The 21,196-nt window shown below is 35.0% G+C and overlaps 1 protein-coding gene across 1 annotated transcript; it reads left to right on the plus strand.

The window, feature by feature from the left end:
• The first annotated feature begins 2,980 nt into the window (after positions 1-2,980).
• LOC101891707 (lysosomal acid glucosylceramidase) lies at positions 2,981-13,934 on the plus strand. The gene is made up of 10 exons (XM_059127988.1): positions 2,981-3,211; positions 3,276-3,412; positions 5,271-5,442; positions 5,728-5,887; positions 5,950-6,270; positions 6,403-6,532; positions 8,705-8,818; positions 8,964-9,306; positions 9,369-9,540; positions 13,692-13,934. Exons 1-10 carry the CDS (start codon positions 3,130-3,132, stop codon positions 13,789-13,791), a joined length of 1,731 nt encoding a protein of 576 aa, XP_058983971.1. The 5' UTR covers positions 2,981-3,129; the 3' UTR covers positions 13,792-13,934.
• Positions 13,935-21,196: the final 7,262 nt, after the last annotated feature.

The following is a 21,196-nucleotide window of genomic DNA, read 5'->3' on the forward strand; positions in this document are numbered from 1 at the left end:
ATCTTTGTGTCTAGACTACGCGGCTTCCTCCGATAATTCTCCAATCTATAACATGGCATATTTTATAAGGTCGGGTGCATGTATTAAAATTTTATGTACTGTGGGAGGAAGAGAGTACCATGGATATCTATTTGTTAACTCCTTAGCAGTTCCCAGCGCAAAGGCCTTACATTTGTCGACATTAATATTTTACACAATAGACAATGCTTGTAACAATATTGAACACCTCTCAATTACATCTTTATCAATCCCTGCTATCTCCGCAAATAAGCTCAAATTGTTGAAAAATTCTCTCGCAGTATCCTCGTCGTTTGAAGATCCACTGCCTCCAACTTTAGGCTTATCTACAAATAAGCAAAACTTTAACTGAAATCTAATTTTATTGTCAAAATTTATCCTTAAGGCAACTCAGAATACGCACAACTTTTAAACACACAAATAACTGCACTAAAAATAAGTCAATACCTTGCTTTTCAATAATTATGCCAAGATTTGTCATTATACCCTACAACACTATGTGTTGGGGGTATTATAAGTTTGATTGGGCCAAAAATTATGTAACACCACGAAATATTGATTTCCCACATAGGAAAGTATATATGAATCTTCCTATCTCGCCGAGCTGAGTCGATCTAGCTATGTATGTCCGTCCGTCCGTCTGTCCGTCTGTCCATGTTAATTTGTAATCACTCTACAGGTCGCAATTATGGTCCGATCTTCACGAAATTTAAAATGGAGGTGGGGTTAGGGTCAGAATAGAAGCCTATTTCTTTTGGAGATGATCGCCAAATGTTTAGGGGTTGAAATGGACCAAATACTGAAAAAATATAGGATTTTGCAGTAGCTATACAGGTCGCAATTATAGACCAATCGACGCGGAATTTCGCATGTAGCTAGAGTTTAGGGCGGGGAAGAAGCCTACCAATTTGGATGGTCATCGGATAATATTTAGCGGCTAAAATAGACCATATCTTTTGTGTTGAAAAAAATTCAACATTTTTCATTGAACCGCGAATATTTTAAATCCCGGCGAAATCACGAAGCCATGACAAGGTTACTTCTAACCGTTACGTTGATGTTAACATCCAACAAATCGGATATATAGCAAAATATGTGCGATATATATGTCTATCAAAGAAGATATGCTTGAAAGATCTCTTATATGTCGAGAACGGCTGAACTGATTTCGACAGTTCTCATTAATTCAGAATGGCCTCTTGGCAGGAAACAAAAAACGTCTAAAAAATCGCATAAAAATATCTCCCTAAAGATAAAAATATTGATTTTGTAACATTTTCTCATATTTTTTCCATTTTGTCAAATTTTTGGCATATTTTCATTTTGAATTAAACATTTAGTAATATTTCTACAGCTAACAAAACTAAGTAGTTGGGATATCAGGATATCATATACAGATCGCATTTATGGCATTAAGATGAGGGTCAGAATAGAAGCCTTCTCGTTTTGGAGATGTTCGCAATATATTTAGGGGTTGAAATGGGCCAAAAAAACTGCAAAATTGTCAGCAGGTCGTAATTATTGCCCGTTCCTCACGCACATTTGAATGGGGGTTACCGGACATTGCAAAAGCCAAGCAGTTTTGGATGGCCATCCAAAAATATTCAATGTGCGAAATAGTTTGCCAACTTTTGTAGACAAAATACGAAAATGTCCATTCCAGTGACTCTTTGGAGAATTCACAAATACAGGAAAGACGCACTTCTGACTATTTCGTTAACGCTGATTTCATGGAAGAATATAGTCAAATGTCTGTATCTCATATAGATGCGTTTCAGTCAAAAACCAATAATAAATGTTAATCTTTTGCCACTTCTGAGAGATTATAGGTCAATGGGAAATATTGGTTCCAGATCTAGGAAGACCATTTACGTGCAACATCTACCAATAAATTGGAAATGAGCAAATTGGTTTAAGTTGCTATTATCCGAAAATTAGAGAACGAAACCTGATGGTTTTCTTTTACAATTTGTCACAATATCTTGTGGAATTCTTTCGAGTATCTCGCCTATATAAACAATATCGTTTATTATAGTGTTGTAGGGTATTTAACGGTCGGCCCCGCTCGACTGTAGCCTTTGCTTACTTGTTTTGAAATGCATTTAATTTTGTATTACAGTTCTATTTTCACTCCACTTTTGCATTGATCCCACTGAAAAATGCAACTTACTACATTTTCTCTTTCTTATGCTATTCTCGAAGTGTGATGTTAGAATTAAACCATGATTATTATGTTTTCTAAAAAGCTTAACCCCTTAAGAGTTCATGAGTACACATTTGACAATAAATATCTGATTTTAATTTTATGAATTTTGGCCAATCGCAGCGACCACTTTTCGACCGTGACCTAGACACCAAATTTTAGAAATCCATCTCTATCGCAACAGCCAATGGCAAAATCACCTCCTTCTCTCAACCACAGACATTTTTTAGTTCTACCGTTTCAATTTAGTACTATCTAGAACTTTTCCTAAAATTATTTATTTATTTCTGCACCCAATACCAAATTTAGTACCATATTTTTCATACAATTGAAGTACACATTTACGAAATTTCAGCTCATAACTCAGCCTTATCACACACCTACACTCGCGAGAAATTTCAAGATTCTAACTTCAGTCTTTTCGTCTATTTATATAAAATCGTTAGTCTATACCTTTATTTGACTATGTTTTAGTAATTAATTTTTTAATTGGTCAACCGCATGGAATGACCCATGTTCATTAATTTTATGAGAAAATAAAGAGCAGAAAAGAGATTAGTTGAATTTCAAAGACCCCACTGAACCGCAACAAAGAATTAAGGTAAATAATAAACAAAACAATCGCTTCTCCTATCTACAGTTGATAAGAAACTCAGGAGAGCATTTCGTTAGGGCTTCAAATATAGAGCTTAAATAAGAGAAATGCGGAGAGGGAGAGAGTGAAAACAGTGATTTATCAATTCATTTAGGCGCCAATGAATTCATTGCGTTTTTGACTGGCCAGCTGACAGCGCAGTAACTCATTGCGCATATTTGCGAAAGTTCGAAAGGGGAAGTCAAAGCAAACGTGGTATTAAATTGAAATGTATCGTTGCCAAACAAAACAAAAGTGAAATTTCGAAAATTAAATGCAATTGAATTGTTTGTTCATCATAAAGAAAATGTTACAACATCTGTTAATTAGTTTATTAATTATTTGTTTTTGTTTTGGTAAGCTATTCAGTTCAATTCAATTATTTGTTGTTGGCGCTATATAATAAATACTTTTTTTTAGATTTCACGAATGCAGAGTGTGATCGTGTAGAGACTAAGTTTGGTTTAGTTTGTCGTTGTACTGCCGATAATTGTGATTACCTTCAGGAACCAAATCTTCAAAATGATACATCATGGGTGTTAGTTTCTTCGAGCAAAGTAAGTTCGGGGCATGGTAGAATAAAGTAGGTGGCCTAATTTCAAATAAGCATATTCAATTCTGCAGTTTTTGTAATTTAGAAAAAAGATTCCCATCTCCGATTTGAATGAATACCTACAAAGGATTATGAGTATTCTTTCTGTCAAATGGATAATTTTGAAAAAAGGGTAAACGAGGTTACCTTCTTAACTCTACCATGGTTCGGGTTTTGTAGCCAAAAAAAGTCTATAATAATTGAGTTGAGTGTAAAAATATCCACCTTCTCGCCATAATCGATCATTTTGTATGTCAGTATTAACCAAATATGGCACAATCATATCTCCATTCAAATCAATCAAAAAATTGAAAATTATTAATTTGCGTTGGAAAAAATGGTTGGTCTGAGATATGGAGAGAGTGTTCTGGTGATTTTTTTAATGCGGCCGCACAAAATGGTTGATTTGGACCAGAAATTCAATAATTTTTGTAAAAACCTAAGAGAATTCCATAAAAATGTTTCAATGGTCTGTTCAATGTACAGGGTGAGATGAAAAAACTGCAACCAACTTCAGACTGCTGTCATTTCTAAGCCACTCGATCGACAGCTGTTAAAATTATTCCAGTGACAGCTCATTATATTGTTTACATGTGTACAAAAACATTTTGGTAAGAATTTTCCAGAAAAAAATTATTCGTAATGGAATTCAAGCGTGATAGTGTGATTTCTTTATATTTGGTTGGAAAACCCCAAGTGGCTATCGTTAGAGAACTCCAGCATTTAAATGTGAATAAATCTTTCGTGTCTCCTACCATCGCTCGTTACCGTGATACTGGTAGCGTAGCCCGACGTCAAGGAAGTGGACGAAAGAAAACAGCAACATCAGCAGAAATAGTTCGAAAAGCAAAGAAACGACTTGATCGAAACCCATGTCTCAGTGAGCCAAAAATGACTCGTGAGCTGAACATATCGCAATATTCTATTCGGCAAATATTGAAAAATGAGGTCGGCGTAAAGTCATTGAAATTCCTAATAGTGCAAGAACTTACACCGCAACAGAAAGAAGATAGACTCAAAAGAGTTAAAGAGTTGCTTCGCTTGGCCGTAAGTGGTGAACTGCCGAATTTGGTTGTCTCCGATGAGAAAACATTCGTTGTCCAGCAGTTTGTAAACAAACAAAATAATCGTGTTTACTTGTCGAAGAGGTCACCTGAAAATGTTCACCTTCGGTTGGCCACCACAACTCATGGTGATAATGTGGGCCGCCATAACAGCCGATGGTCGCTCTACCCTCGTACTAATCGACCGTGGCATCAAATAAATGCCGAATATTATCGCGAAAATATTCTGGATGGTGTATTAAAGCCTTGGGCACGCACAAATTTTGGCCGCAGACCTTGGACATTCCAACAGGACTCAGCATTATCGCATTCAGCCCGCGCAACCCAAAAATGGTTACAAAATGAGGTTCCTTGCTTCATTTCCAGCGCACAATGGCTACCAACATCTTGGAATACCAATCTGTTGGACTATTGTGTCTGGAGTATTTTGGAAAGCAAGGTTGGCACTAAAAAATACCTAAGTGTCGATCACCCCAAGTAAGCGCTTCGCCAGAAATGGGCCAAAATACCGCAAATCAACATTCGGGCAGCGTGGGACGGTTTTATTGACCGTTTGAAGGTCATAATTCGTGACAAAGGTGACCAATTCGAACAAATCTAAACTTATTCTAAAATTTGATGCAATTTCCGACATTTTCCGACAATAAAATTAAAAAAAAAAAATGCAAAAATTATGGCGTTTGACTTTGTTGCAGTTTTTTTTTTATCTCACACTGTATTAAAAAATCATCTTAATTAACAAAATATATTCTTATTTAGAATGGCTTGCGATTTTTTCCAACAAAGGGACATTTTGGAGCTGGTTCTGTATCAAACATCGAAGATTACCATAGTGCACCCCAATCACATAATAGACAATTTGATGCCGATGCTGTAATGGTAGATAATAGAAATTCCCTGGGGAAAATATTTGGCTTCCGTCAAACCAGCGGTAAGTTTAACAAATGAGGAAAGGTCGGGCGGGACCGACTACATATATCTCTCTATATATAAAAGCGTAGTGAAATAACTGCATGTCTGACGGACTGAGGATTAACGCTCAGATGAAACAGCTGAAGCTACAATCTTGCAATTTTGCTCGAGGGTCAGTCTTGGTGCCTTCGCGAGTTATAGGGCTGTGGAAATTCGTACTAAAATGGTGCGAAAAGTAATAAAATGTAGCAAAAATTGGTACTTAATTTGGAGAAGGTCTTATCATTTTTTTTTTTCATTTCAGTATTTTCACTGCCCAAAACATTGGAAAAGCCTTCCGCTTCCATTGCGATAAATCGGAATAAGACATACCAAAAAATTACAGGATTTGGTGGAGCTTTAACAGGGACTGTGGCATATTTATTGGACAAAATGAAGCCTGAACTTCAAGATCAGCTGTTCAAGTAAGTAAGACAATAAAAATGCAAGTAAATGTAATTTTACAACAAACAACAATTTCTCACAGAACATACTATCACAAAGATGGAATTGCCTACAATCTGTTACGAACTTCAATTGGTGGTTGTGATTTTGATCTAGAACCTTGGGCCTACAATGAGCGACCACAAAATGATGTCAACCTAAGCAATTTCACACAGCTTGATAGGCGCGACCTTTTAAAAGTGAAGCAAATCAAACGTCTGGAAACAGTTGCCTTCATCGATGATTTAAAAATCATGGCCGCTGCCTGGAGTCCACCGCCATGGATGAAAACAAACAATGATTGGACCGGTTATAGTAATTTGCAACCGATATATTATCAAACATGGGCCTTATATCATCTCAGGTGAATATAGAGAAGATGTATCTCAATGAGGAAAAATTTACAATATAATGATGATTATATTTTTTATTAATAGTTCTTCTGCTTACTTATTATTGTTCTTTTTCTTTTTTTTTCATTTCCATTGGACCAAAGATTTCTCGAATTGATGCAAACCAAAAATATAACGATTTGGTCCATATCCACTGGCAATGAGCCTCTAAACGGAGTCATTGGTTGGTTTTTCGTGCATTTCATGAGTTTAGGTTGGACACCACGAAATCAGGTATGTTGTAGAGATCTGGGACGAACACATTGTAATGTTTACTATTGGGAGGGACCGATTTTTTGGGGAAATGAAGACTCTTGCAGAAAACGTAGCACGTAGTGAAAATAAGTATTTGGATAGGATGTCTCGGTTTTTCTAACCTTATTTCAAACCATAAAAAAAACTGTAGAAACTCATATAAGATCTGTAGATCTTCTCATAGAAGATCTGTTGATCTTCTCATAGAAGATCTGTTGATCTTATCATAGAAGATCTGTTGATCTTCTCATAGAAGATCTGTTGATCTTCTCATAGAAGATCTGTAGATCTTCTCATAGAAGATCTCTAGATCTTCTCATAGAAGATCTCTAGATCTTCTCATAGAAGATCTCTAGATCTTCTCATAGAAGATCTCTAGATCTTCTCATAGAAGATCTCTAGATCTTCTCATAGAAGATCTGTAGATCTTCTCATAGAAGATCTGTAGATCTTCTCATAGAAGATCTGTAGATCTTCTCATAGAAGATCTGTAGATCTTCTCATAGAAGATCTGTAGATCTTCTCATAGAAGATCTGTAGATCTTCTCATAGAAGATCTGTAGATCTTCTCATAGAAGATCTGTAGATCTTCTCGTAGAAGATCTGTAGATCTTCTCAGTAGAAGATCTGTTGATCTTCTCATAGAAGATCTGTTGATCTTCTCATAGAAGATCTGTTGATCTTCTCATAGAAGATCTGTTGATCTTCTCATAGAAGATCTGATGATCTTCTCATAGAAGATCTGATGATCTTCTCATAGAAGATCTGATGATCTTCTCATAGAAGATCTGATGATCTTCTCATAGAAGATCTGATGATCTTCTCATAGAAGATCTGATGATCTTCTCATAGAAGATCTGATGATCTTCTCATAGAAGATCTGATGATCTTCTCATAGAAGATCTGATGATCTTCTCATAGAAGATCTGTTGATCTTCTCATAGAAGATCTGTTGATCTTCTCATAGAAGATCTGTTGATCTTCTCATAGAAGATCTGTTGATCTTCTCATAGAAGATCTGTTGATCTTCTCATAGAAGATCTGTTGATCTTCTCATAGAAGATCTCTAGATCTTCTCATAGAAGATCTCTAGATCTTCTCATAGAAGATCTCTAGATCTTCTCATAGAAGATCTGTTGGTCTTCTCATAGAAGATCTGTTGATCTTCTCATAGAAGATCTGTTGATCTTCTCATAAAAGATCTCTAGATCTTCTCATAGAAGATCTCTAGATCTTCTCATAGAAGATCTCTAGATCTTCTCATAGAAGATCTACAAATCTTCTCATAGAAGATCTGTTGATCTTCTCATAGAAGATCTGTTGATCTTCTCATAGAAGATCTGTTGATCTTCTCATAGAAGATCTGTTGATCTTCTCATAGAAGATCTGTTGATCTTCTCATAGAAGATCTGATGATCTTCTCATAGAAGATCTGATGATCTTCTCATAGAAGATCTGATGATCTTCTCATAGAAGATCTGATGATCTTCTCATAGAAGATCAGTTGATCTTCTCATAGAAGATCTGTTGATCTGCTCATAGAAGATCTGTTGATCTTCTCATAGAAGATCTGTTGATCTTCTCATAGAAGATCTGTTGATCTTCTCATAAAAGATCTGTTGATCTTCTCATAGAAGATCTGTTGATCTTCTCATAGAAGATCTGTTGATCTTCTCATAGAAGATCTGTTGCTCTTCTGATAGAAGATCTCTAGATCTTCTCATAGAAGATCTCTAGATCTTCTCATAGAAGATCTCTAGATCTTCTCATAGAAGATCTGTGGATCTTCTCATAGAAGATCTGTGGATCTTCTCATAGAAGATCTGTACATCTTCTCATAGAAGATCTGTACATCTTCTTATAGAAGATCTGTAGATCTTCTCATAGAAGATCTGTACATCTTTTCATATAAGATCTGTAGATCTTCTCACAGAGATCTGTGGATCCTTTCCCATAAATTTGAAAATAGACGATCTGAAGATAATTTCACAGAATATCTGTTTGATTAATTTTCATACCACCCTGTTATACATCACATATATATTCTTCCTATGGATAATTTATCTTTGTCCCAATTACATTTTTTTCACGAGCACTGCAGTTGCTGTTTTTTTTTATTCATGACAATTTTCAATCTTTCATTTCATTTAGGCAATTTATTTGAATGACTACCTCGGTCCGATGCTGAAGAAATCTCAATTCAAAAATGTTTTAATATTTGGCAATGATGATCAGCGGTATACATATCCAACATGGTTCGAAAGGGTATGTTTTCCATGGCAAATTATTTGCAGATGAATTAGTTGAGAAAAATTGATTTACGAAATCAGCCAATAACCCAGATCACCAGATGGTGGTGGAGGAGAAAGAAAACAAAGAGTTTGTTCTTCAATATCTGATTTCGTTACAGATGAATGCCACCATACCCGGTTCACTTACATATTTAGATGGCCTGGCAGTACATTGGTATTGGGATGATATATTTGGTCCCGAACTGATTGACAACACCATGACATCTTTTCCTGATAAACTTCTATTGAATACTGAATCTTGTGTCGGCGATAAGCCATGGCAAACACATGGTCCCGAACTGGGTTCTTGGGAACGTGGCGAACAATATATCAAAGCGTTTTTGCAAGATTTGCAACATAATTTCAATGGCTGGATAGATTGGAATTTGGTGTTGGATGAAAGAGGTGGTCCAAATTATGTAAATAACTTTGTTGATGCACCCATTGTGGTGAATACCACAAGTAAGTGTGGATAAAGTAAAATGACTTCATCCGAATATTAATATGTGTATGCTTTTTTTCAGATTTTTCCGAATTCTATAAACAACCAATGTATTATGGCATTGGTCATTTTTCAAAATTTGTATGGCCCGATTCGAAACGCATTGATGTGAAAGTGTCAAGTCGACAGCGCACAATGGATGCAGTGGGATTTCAACGCAGTGATGGTGTGATTGTTGTTGTCATCTTTAATAGGTAAGTGAAATAATGTTGGGATTGAGTAACTGAAATGGCACGCGACCTTTTGGATTTCTTGACTGAATACCATATCTTGTATTACGTATTCCATAGCGGATACTTGAAACGCTTTGGTGTCTTTTTGCTGACACTTCTGTTGCCTAAATACTTGAAAATTTATGACCTAGTCTTAAGAACTGAACACTTTGGCATTATGTCTGATTTCCATTTAAGTAGTTGGAAAATTTCATATCACTTGAGAACAAGTAATAATTGTTGAAATTTATGGGCATTGTTGTCAAGAATGATAGAGGAGTGGTATGGGAAGTGTGGTGAATAAAAAATGGGAATAAATTAAAAACATGTTAGGAAGTATCAGTCGGGATGTGTAATATTTGAAAGATATCAGACATCCAATAACAATTTTTTTTGGAGTAATTGTTAATTTTTAACCTTTTGTGGTGGAGGTACGATAAGGAGTGAGCCGATAAATTCCACATTCACATTAGATCTCTGATTGAGCAAAATATGTAGATATACCAAGTTGTTTCGCAAGTTATAAGAGATATAAATATTGAAAATTTGTGAACCTTTGTCGAAAAAGTATCAGAAGGGATAGGTGGATGTATATCATCTTCACGTCAGATCTTGTGCTAGTAAAAAATATTGCGATATGTTAAATTTGAAGTGAATCCAATGCTTATTTCATAATTTATGAATGTTATAATTATTCAAAATTTTGTTCCGTTGAGAGGCAGGTATGAGATCCGATATGTACCATTTCACATCAGATCTTGTGTTAGTAGAAATTTTGGAATGTACCATGTTTGAAAATAAACGAATGCTTGTTTCGCGTTTTAAGGACTTTATGGTTATTCAAAAATTTGACCTGTTATGGGGGATGTACCAGAAGTAAAGCATCGATACCTACCATTTTCACATCAGATCTTGTGTTAGTTGAAATATTAGAATGTGTGAAATTTGAGGAGAATTTAATTTAACATTTTTATTATCCACATATAAAATGTCCACCATCTGAGTTGAATAAACAATCCACAGTTATGGATCAAAAACATATCCCTATTTTTACATGGATATCGATAAAGGAGGATGAATAAATTATCTACAAACGTGGATAATATACTTTTGCAAGTTTGTGGATAAATAAATTATTATTATCCACTGCCGTGGAGAAAAAATGTAAAATTGTCCAAAAATGTGGATTAATAAATTATCCACAATTATGCGTGGATTAATAGAATACACAGGGTGAAATGAAAAAAAAAAAATGCAACCAACTTCAAACTGCTGACATTTCGAAGCCACTCGTCCGACAGCTGTTAAAATTATTCCAGTGACAGCTCATTATATTGTTTATAAGCGTACAAAAGCATTTTGCTGCGAATTTTCCAGAAAAAAAGTTATTCGTGATGGAATTCAAGCGTGATAGAGTGATTTCTTTATATTTGACTGGAGAACCACAAGTGGGTATGGTTAGAGCACTCTATCATTTAAATGTGAATAAATCTGTTGTGTCTCGTACCATCGCTCGTTACCGTGATACTGGTAGCGTAGCCAGACGTCAAGGAAATGGACGAAAGAAAACAGCAACATCAGCAGAAATGGTTTGAAAAGTAAAGAACCGACTTGATCGAAACCCATGTCTCAGTGAGCCAAAAATGGCTCGTGAGCTGAACATATCGCAATATTCTATTTGGCAAATATTGAAAATGAGGTCGGAGTAAAGCCATTGAAATTCCAAAAAAATGCAAGAACTTGCACCGCAACAGAAAGAAAATAGACTCAAAGGAGTTAAAGAGTTGCTTCGCTTGGCCATAAGTGATGAACTGCCGAATTTGGTTTTCTCCGATGAGAAAACATTCGTTGTCCAGCAGTTTGTAAACAACAAAATAATCGTGTTTACTTGTCGAAGAGGTCACCTGAAAATGTTCACCTTCGATTGACCACCAGAACTCAAGCACCGGCCATGGTGATGGTGTGGGCCGCCATAACAGCCGATGTTCGCTCTCCGCTCGTATTAATCGACCGTGGTATCAGAATTCTGGAGGGAACGCAGACATTTTGGCCGCAGACCTGAACGCAACCCCCAGGAATGGTTACAAAATAAGGTTACTCGCTTCATTTCCATAGCACAATGGCCACCAAAATCTCCGAATACCAATCCGTTGGACTATCGTGTCTGGAGTATTTTGGAAAGCAAGGTTGGCACTAAAAAATACCAAAGTGTCGATCACCTCAAGCAAGCGCTTCGCCGGGAATGGGTCAAAATACCACAAAGCAACATTCGGGCAGCGTGTGACGGTTTCATTGGCCGTTTGAAGGCAATAACTCGAACCAAAGGTGACCAATTCGAACAAATCTGAACTTATTCTAAAATGTGATGCTATTTTCGAAATTTTTTTGCTTTCACTCCATAAAATTTAAAAACAAACCAGTAAAGAAAGTCTTAAAGTCGGGCGGGGCCGACTTTATGATACCCTACACCACTTTGCTAATTAAGTAGAGCTCCACATAATAATTAAAAGTTTTTATGGGAGAATTCAATCATACACGCTATGATAGTAATTATAATTTAAAGTTCAAAGGACTTAATATGCCGAAGCATTTGTATCTTTTAAATTCGGACTTGTATTGCCCATTTGGTGCACAATTGATTTGAAATCGGATAAAGATATATATGGGAGCTATATCCAAATCTCAACCGATCTCGATAAAATTTGGCAAAGATATTTCTGAGCTGTATTTGATATATTTCCCTGAATATCGTTGTTACGGAGTGCATATTACGGCTGTGGGTAACAATTATAACAAATCGGATGAATAATATATATGGAAGCTATAGCTATATCTGAACCGATCTTCACCAAATTTGACATACTAGCTTCTAGACTCAATTCGGTCGTAAATGCCAAATTTCATCCCATTTGGACAAATATTAGACGTTTGGTGCACAATAAAAGGTAAATCGGACGAAGTTATATATGGGAGCTATATCTAAATCTGAACCGATCTCGATTAAATTTAGCAAATGTATTTCTGAGCTGTATTTGATATATTTCCCCAAACATAGTTGTTGCATAGTGCACATTACGGCGGCGGTGGACAAAAATAACAAATCGGATGAACAATATATATGGGAGCTATAGCTATATCTGAACCGATTTCGGCCTAATTTGGGTGCATAAGCAAAATTCCATACAATTCGGGCTGATATTACATATTTGGTGCACAATAAAAGGCAAATCAGACGAAGATATATATGGGAGCTATATCTAAATTTTGACCGATTATCTCTAATTTAAATAGGGTTCGTCCTTGGGCCAAACAAAAGATCTTTGCAAAATTTCATCTGGATCGGGCAATAAATGCGACCTGTACTTTGTTTACAAAAATACATGGACAGACGGACGGACGGACGGACAGACGGACGGACGGACATGCATAAATCGACTCAGAATGTGATTCTATGCAGATCATCAAAAGGAACTATGGGTCTATTTCGTTTCCTTCTGCCTGTTACAAACAAATGCACAAAGACATAATACCCTGACCACCTTGTGGTGTAGGGTATAAAAATGTAAAAATGATGGTGTTTGACTTTGTTGCAGTTTTTTTACCTCACCTTGTATATCAAAGCGCAAAACTTGGATATATCAATTATAGACAAATGCGGTTAAATAACTAATTCACAAATTTGTATTTATCCACATAATTATTTTGATTAACAATTATCCAATTATCAATTATTAAATAAATTAAACACAAATATGGATGAACAAATTAGCCATTCATTGTGTGCGGGAATAATTAATAAATGTATGTCAATTGTGAAAACAATTCTTAGCCCCACACTACTCGTTTAGACATTTTCTCGCATTCTACTCACACACTTATTATCCGATCCTCGTTAAATCAATAACTGTCTCTCCCTGCCATGGCATGTCTTCGGAAAATCTCAACTGAATATTGTTAATAGTTTTATGTTTTATTTTCCCGGCTGATACACTTGAGAGCAATCAATGTGAGTGCATCTGTTGTTTTGGAGACATTAACAACAATGTTTTGAAATAAATGCATGTACACACAGACACACACCAGAGATACAAAGTATTGAATTAATGTAATTTAATTTTGTTTTTTCTTTTCAGTGCATCTATTCCCCAGGATATTACCCTGAATGATAGCATTCGCGGCACCATCAATGTTAGTGTACCCCCTCGATCTATTCATACAATGTTGTTTAAGTGAGGATGTTGGATTATGAACTGAGAATGCAGATGGTTGGAGAGATTTTCGCTCAAAGATTTGAGTGGAGTTTTGGAGAAGTTGTTTAAAAATAATAATTCAAATAAGTTATGTGATGTGTTAAGATTTTCAGAAGGGAACTCAAAATACAGAAACAGCAAAATGAAAAAAAAAAGATTTTTTTTTTATTTATGTAAACATAAAAATATATTTAATGTATAAAAAAAAAACAAGTAAGCAAAGACTATGGTCTTGCGGGGCCGACCATGTGATACCCCACAACACTACAATATGTTAGAAGCCCCCTTATATTCAACTCCGTTTTGGAAGATTTCGCTTTTGAAATTATGTCACGGAGCACTGCCCAGATATTACCCTTAGCATTTTGATCAGGGTCATTTGGCCAATATTTGCGCACTCCGTCGTGCTGTTAGTAGTTGTGGTCCATTTTACAGGTAAATATAATCCAATGATCATCCAAAATTCTAGAATTCTTCCCTGTCCTTAAGTCTCTTCTCAGACGTGTCGTTTGGTTTCAATTGTGTGATCAGGAAATTTTTTCTGTTTTTGTTTCATTTGAACCCCGAAATATTTTGCGATCATCTTCAAACGCAAGAGGCTACTCTGTATCTCCAAATTTAGACTCATCTATATGACATGCTTGTCTACGATATTTGGCTATATTCTTCAATGAAATCAGCATAAACAAGTAAAAAAGCTATAAGTTCGGCCGGGCCGAACTTTGAATACCCTCCACCATTTGTCAATTTTCAAAGAAAAAAAAAAAATATATATATATATATATATATCGGAATTCTTTCAAGTTTGGTATTTGAAGTTAGTAATAGATACTACAGCCTGTGACAAAAAATTATCTGTGCAGGTCCACGTTTTACAACTCCCATGGTTCCTCCCTATTTTCGGAATTCGGAATTTTTTTTCGGAATTTTGATGATTTTAGCTACATTATATATATATATATATATATATATATATATATATATATATATATATATATATATATATATATATATATATATGTATGTATATATGTATATATATATATATATATATATATATATATAATATATATATATATATATATATATATATATATATATATATATATATATATATATATATATATATATATATATATATATATATATATATATATATATATATATATATATATATATATATATATATATATATTATATATATATATATATATATATATATATATATATATATATATATATATATATATATATATATATATATATATACTTGTCAAAGGCTGTAGTATCTATTACGAACTTCAAACACCAAATTTGAAAGAATTCCGGTAAATAATGCCGCTAAAATCACCAGAATACCGAATATCGGGGGTACCGTTATATGGGGGCTATACAAAGAAGTGGGCCTACGTGGCCCATTTTCTGTTTTACGCTGTAGTGTCTATTACGAACTTCAAATACCAAATTTGGAACAATTCCGGTAAATAATGTTGCTGAGATCATCAAAATACTGAATATCGGGGGGTACCGATATATGGGGGCTATACGAAGAAGTGGACCTACTTGGCCCATTTTCTGTTTTATGTTGTAGTGTCTACTACGAACTTCAAATACCAAATTTGAAACAATTCCGGTAAATAATGTCGCTAAAATCATCAAAATACTGAATATCGGTGGGTACCGTTATATGGGGTCTATTAAAAGATGTGGACCTACATGGCACATTTTCAATACCAAAAGTCCTGCAGACATAATACATAAGCTAGAGTGATTTCCACAGACGGACAGACGGGCGGACATTGATAAATCGACATAGAATTTTATACTTTGTGGGGTCTAAAATTTCGAGGTGTTACAAACGGAATGACAAACTTAATATACCCTCCATACTATGGTGGAGGGTATAAAGAGCCAGAAGTTCGCCTTTTGTGTATTTCTCATATCGCCTATAAGTAATGTTGGTATTTTTTCACAAAAAAATAGTGGTACATTCTACCCGCTGTCCTAATCTCTAACTCCATGCGAGATTTCGTGTCCTTTGCTTTCAATTTGTGACCTTGGAAAATCAGGAACATTTTTAGTTGTTGGTCCATTCCAACCCCTAAATATATTGCGGACATCTTTGAAAACAGTAGGCATAGCCCTTCTGAGCCTAACCTTACCCTTGGGAAAATTTTCGTGAGGATCGGACGATAATTGCAATCTGTTTATAATAACCCTAACCTGTGTTGTAAGGTGAAAAAATATTGCAAAATATACACTTCAATATTATAAGTCAAATTGAAAAAATCGCATGCGATAAAAAATATGAAAATATAAAAAAATGTCACAAAATACTACAAAATCTATAAAAACATCATTATTAACATCTTTTTATGATTTTATACTTTTATGCCAAGAAGGCATTCTGAATTGACAAAATTTGTCAAAATCGGTCCAGCCATTTTTGAGATATAACCATTCTAGCTAACATCCCCTTCGTTTGTATATATACATTGTATATATTTCGCTATATATATCCGATATATTTTTCAGTTTTTGGTTCATTTTAACCCCTAAATATTATGCGACCAAAAGCAATAGGCTTCTATTTTGGCCCTAGCCCCACCTCCATTCTAAATTTCGTGAAGATCAATATTTCTACAAGATCTGTTATAAAGATGATAGAGAACATTTCTTCTGGCACCACTCCCACATATGGTTTAAGATTTTAAAAAACAAAACGCTCAAAGAAAGCGAAATAAGCATCCAACTTTCTTCAAATTTCATACATACAAACATTTTTGCTAACACAAGATCTGCTGTGAAGATGATATACAGGGTGAGATAAAAAAAACTGCAACAAAGTCGGAAATAACAACAAATTCTAGAATAAGTTTAGATTTGTTCGAATTGCTCACCTTTAGTATTTTTTAGCGCCAACCTTACTCCAGACACAATAGTCCAACGGATTGGTATCCGCAGATTTTGGTGGTCATTGTGCGCTGGAATTGAAGCGAGAAACCTCATTTTGTAACCATTCTTGGGTGGCGTGTGCTGAGTGCAATGGTGCTGAGTCCTGTTGGAAAGTCTAAGGTGTGCGGCCCAGAATGTTTGCGAGCCCAAGGCTTTAATACACCCGTCAGAATTTTTTCGCGATAATATTCGGCATTTATTCTGATGCCACGGTCGATTAATACGAGCTGACTTCTTTGGCAAGTAAACACGATCATTTTGTTTGCTTCCAAACTGCTAGGCAACGAATGTTTTCTCATCGGAGAAAACCAAATTCGGCAGTGTACCACTTTCGGCCAACCACTTTCGAAGCAATTCTTAGGTCTTTTGAGGTTTTACCCCGAGCTCATTTTCCAATATTTACCGAATGGAATATTGCGATATGTTCAGCTCACGAGCCATTTTTCGTCCACCACGACGCGGGTTTCGATCAAGTCGCTACTTTACTTTTCGAACCATTTTTGCTGATGTTGCGGTTTTCTTCCGTCCACTTCATTGACGTCGAGCTACGCTACCAGTATCACGGTAACGAGCGATAGTACGAGACACAAAAGATTTATTCACATTTAAATGCTGCAGTGCTCTAACGACAGCCACTCTATCACGCCTGAATTCCATCACGAATAACTTTTTTTCTGGAAAATTCTCACCAAAATGTTTTTGTACGCTAGTAAACAATACAATGAGCTGTCACTGAAATAATTTTAACAGCTTTCAGGCGAGTGGCTTAGAAATGACAACAGACTGAAGTTGGTTGCAGTTTTTTCATCTCAACCTGTATATCTCTCAACCAGGAACCTGAGATGAACATGGAATTTATGATTTCGCATAAAATTGGATATAAATTTTAGATTTTCTTTGCCCATACCAATTGTTTCCTCCGAGAACCCACTCCATAGAGGGCCAACAATTTGAATAATCATAACAGAAGTTAAGTTTTTATTAGAAGTCAAAAAATATTTAAATAATTGAACATTAGCTGAGGGTATAAATCCGCCGGCAAAACCTACTGATACTTTTTAACTTTTTTATTTTGAAACCGGTTAATATCCTATTTATTATTTATGTGGACTTTATTATTTATGTGGAAGTAATGTATTAATAACTTCATTTTCTTAAATATCCATTTGAATGATGGACGAATAAAATTGGCTTGGCTTAATTTAAATTCCAAAATATGTGGCCATACGCAACAGAGAAATTTATTTGATGGTGTTTGCACAATTGACATCATTTGTAAAAAAGAAAACATAATTCGGCAATAAAATGCACGCATCCATAAAAATATGAGGATGCATTCAAGTTTTAAAAATAAATTCTTTTTAAAATAAAAACGACAAGAAAATATTTGAAATTATCAAATAAATAAAGAACAATTTTAAAATGCATATGCATATAAAGAAATACATATCATTTCAGGCCAAGTGTTTGAAATGAAGGACGCGACTAAGTGCTTCGTCAGATCTTTAGAAAATACAAAAAAAAAAAAAAAAAAAAATCCGACGACACCAACCAAGAAAAACTTGTTCTGCATTATTAAATCTTTTAAATTTATTAAACATTTTTCATAATTTCGTTACACACGACTGACAGTTGTCACTCAAGTTAATCCTTCGTGTATTTATGACATTTTCCATTCAGTTCATCCAGTCGATGTCGGATCATCACAACGCCCGGAGTGTATCGCTCACATCGAGTGGATGTATTCGAATCAAGAGAATGTATTAAAAACAACAACAACAACTGCTGCTGCTTACACTTCGTACATAAGGCGACACTTTTTCCGCCCAAACTCATTCGACGATGGTGTTGATAAAATGATATGCTTAAGTGAAATTTCATTGTAAACACATGAAATTTATTTACATAGCGGCACTCATTATGGGAAATAGGAAGTTCATAAGGGATCGGGAAGCAGGGATTATGAAAAATGAAGTTAAATTTCTCCTATTGATTGAAAGTATCTAAAGGACGTCGTTATATTGAACAAAGATACATAACGAGTAAAACGAGGGTTTCACTGTCTAGTAAACGAGAGAATTAACTACAGGAACAATTGAGCGATTATCGACATTTCAAAAATATACATCGAACGTAACCCAAAACAAGTAAGCAAAGGCTATAGTCGTGCGGGGCCGACCATGTGATAACCTACAACACTACAATATGTTAGAAGCCCCCTTATGTCCAAATCCATTTTAGAAGATTTCGCTCTTGAATTTATGAAGCACTGCCTAGATATGACCGTTAGCATTTTGACCATGGACATTTGTCCAATATTTACGCACTCCGTCGTGTTATTAGTTGTTGTGGTCCATATTACAGCAAAATATAATCCAATGGTCAACAAATATGCTAGGCTTCTTCGCTATCCTTAACTATCTTCTCAGGCGTGTCGATTGGCTTCAATGGTGCGATCAGGATTTTTTTTTCTGTTTTTGGTTCATTTGAACCCCTGAATATTTTGCGATCATCTACAAAAGCAAGAGACCCCTCTTTATCTCCAAATTGAGACTCAACTATATGATTTGCTTGTCTACGATATTTGGCTATATTCGTCAATGAAATCAGCATAAAAAGCCACAAAAATTCGACATTTGCGTATTTCGGATATCGCCTGCAAGTAATGTTCTTATTTTCTCACACAAAAGTAGTGGTCCATTCTACCCGCTGTCCTAAACTCTAATTTCGTGTCCTTTGGTTTCTATTTGTGACCTTTATAACAGCTGCAAAATCAGGAATATTTTTAGTTGTTGGTCCATTTCAACCTCTAAATATATTGCGGACATCTTTGAAAAAAATGGGCATAGCCCTTCTGAGCCTAACCCTTCCCTTGTAAAAATTTTCATGAGCATCGGATAATAATTGCAATCTGTATATAACAGCCCCAATCGGTGTTGTAATGTGAAAAAATATTACAAAATATACACTTCAATATTTTAAGTCAAATTGAAAAAATCGCATGCGATAAAAAATATGAAAATATAAAAAAATAGAACAAAATCTATATTAACATTATTACTGGCATCTTTTAATGCGATTTTTTTAGATTTTATACTCTTATGCCAAGAGGGCATTCTGAATTGACAAAGTTTGTCAAAATCGGTCTAGCCATTCTTGAGATACAAGCATTTTAGATAACATCCCCTTCCTTTGTATATATGTATTGTACATATTTCCCTATATATATTTGTTATATATTCATTATCAGCATCAATGTAACGGTCATGATTGACCTGCTCGTCTATTTGTGATTTCGCCGGAATTCAAAATATTCGTGGTTTAATGGAAAATTTGACTTTAATTTAACACAAATGTCATGACCTTTTTCACCCACTAAATATTACCCGATGAACATCAACATTGGAATGCTTCTGCCCAGCCCTAAGATCTAGCCCTAGCAGATTGGTCTATAATTGCGACCTGTAGAGCAACTGCAAAATCAGGAATTTTTCAGTTTTTGGTCCATTTCAACCCCTAAATATTATGCAATCATCTCCAAAAGAAGTAGGGTTCTATTCTGACCCTAGCCCCACCTCCATTCTAAATTTCGTGAAGATCGGGCCATAATTGAGAACTGTAGAGTGATTACAAATTAATATGGACAGACGGACATTCAGAGCTAGATCGACTCAGCTCGGCGAGATTGGAAGATCCATATATACTTTCCTATGTGGGAAACCAATATTTCGTGGTGTTACATAATTTTTGGCCCAATCAAACTTACAATATAAAAAGCCAGAAGTTCGCTTTTTGTGTATTTCGGATATCGCCTGTAAGTAATGTTAATATTTTTCACACAAAAGTAGTGGTTCATTCTAACCGCTGTCTTAAATTCTAACTTCATGCAAGATTTCGTGTCCTTTGTTTTCTACGTGTGACCTTTATAACGGTTGCAAAATCAGGAACATTTTGAGTTGCTGGTCCATTTCAACCCCTAAATATATTGCGGACATCTTTGAAAACAATAGGCTTAGCCCTTCTCAGCCTAACCCTAGCTTTGTCAAAAATTCCATGAGGGTTGAATGATAATTGCAATCTGTATATAAATAATAACCCCAACCTGTGTTGTAAAGTGCAAAAATATTACAAAATATACACTTCAATATTATAAGTCAAATTGAAAAAATCGCATGCGATAAAAAAATTTGAAAAAAAAAAAAATCACAAAATACTACAAAATCTATATTAACATCATTATTGGTATCTTTTTATGCGATTTTTTTAGATTTTATACTTTTATGCCAAAAAGGCATTCTAAATTGACAAAATTTGTCAAAATCGCTTCAGCCATTCTGGAGATATAAGCATTCTAAATAACATCCCCTTCCTTTGTATATACACATTGTATATATTTCGCTATATATAACCGATATATTTACTAAAAAAAAATA

Source organism: Musca domestica, unplaced genomic scaffold (assembly GCF_030504385.1).
Source record: "Musca domestica strain aabys unplaced genomic scaffold, Musca_domestica.polishedcontigs.V.1.1 49, whole genome shotgun sequence".
Lineage (NCBI taxonomy): Eukaryota > Metazoa > Arthropoda > Insecta > Diptera > Muscidae > Musca > Musca domestica.

Bases quoted from the DNA above. Each gene is read 5' to 3' on its own strand.
- LOC101891707 (XM_059127988.1), top strand. From the start codon at position 3,130: ATGCAATTGAATTGTTTGTTCATCATAAAGAAAATGTTACAACATCTG. The intron at 5,443-5,727 runs GTAAGTTTAACA...TTTTCATTTCAG, and splicing joins TGGCTTCCGTCAAACCAGCG to TATTTTCACTGCCCAAAACA. The intron at 5,888-5,949 runs GTAAGTAAGACA...AATTTCTCACAG, and splicing joins CTTCAAGATCAGCTGTTCAA to AACATACTATCACAAAGATG.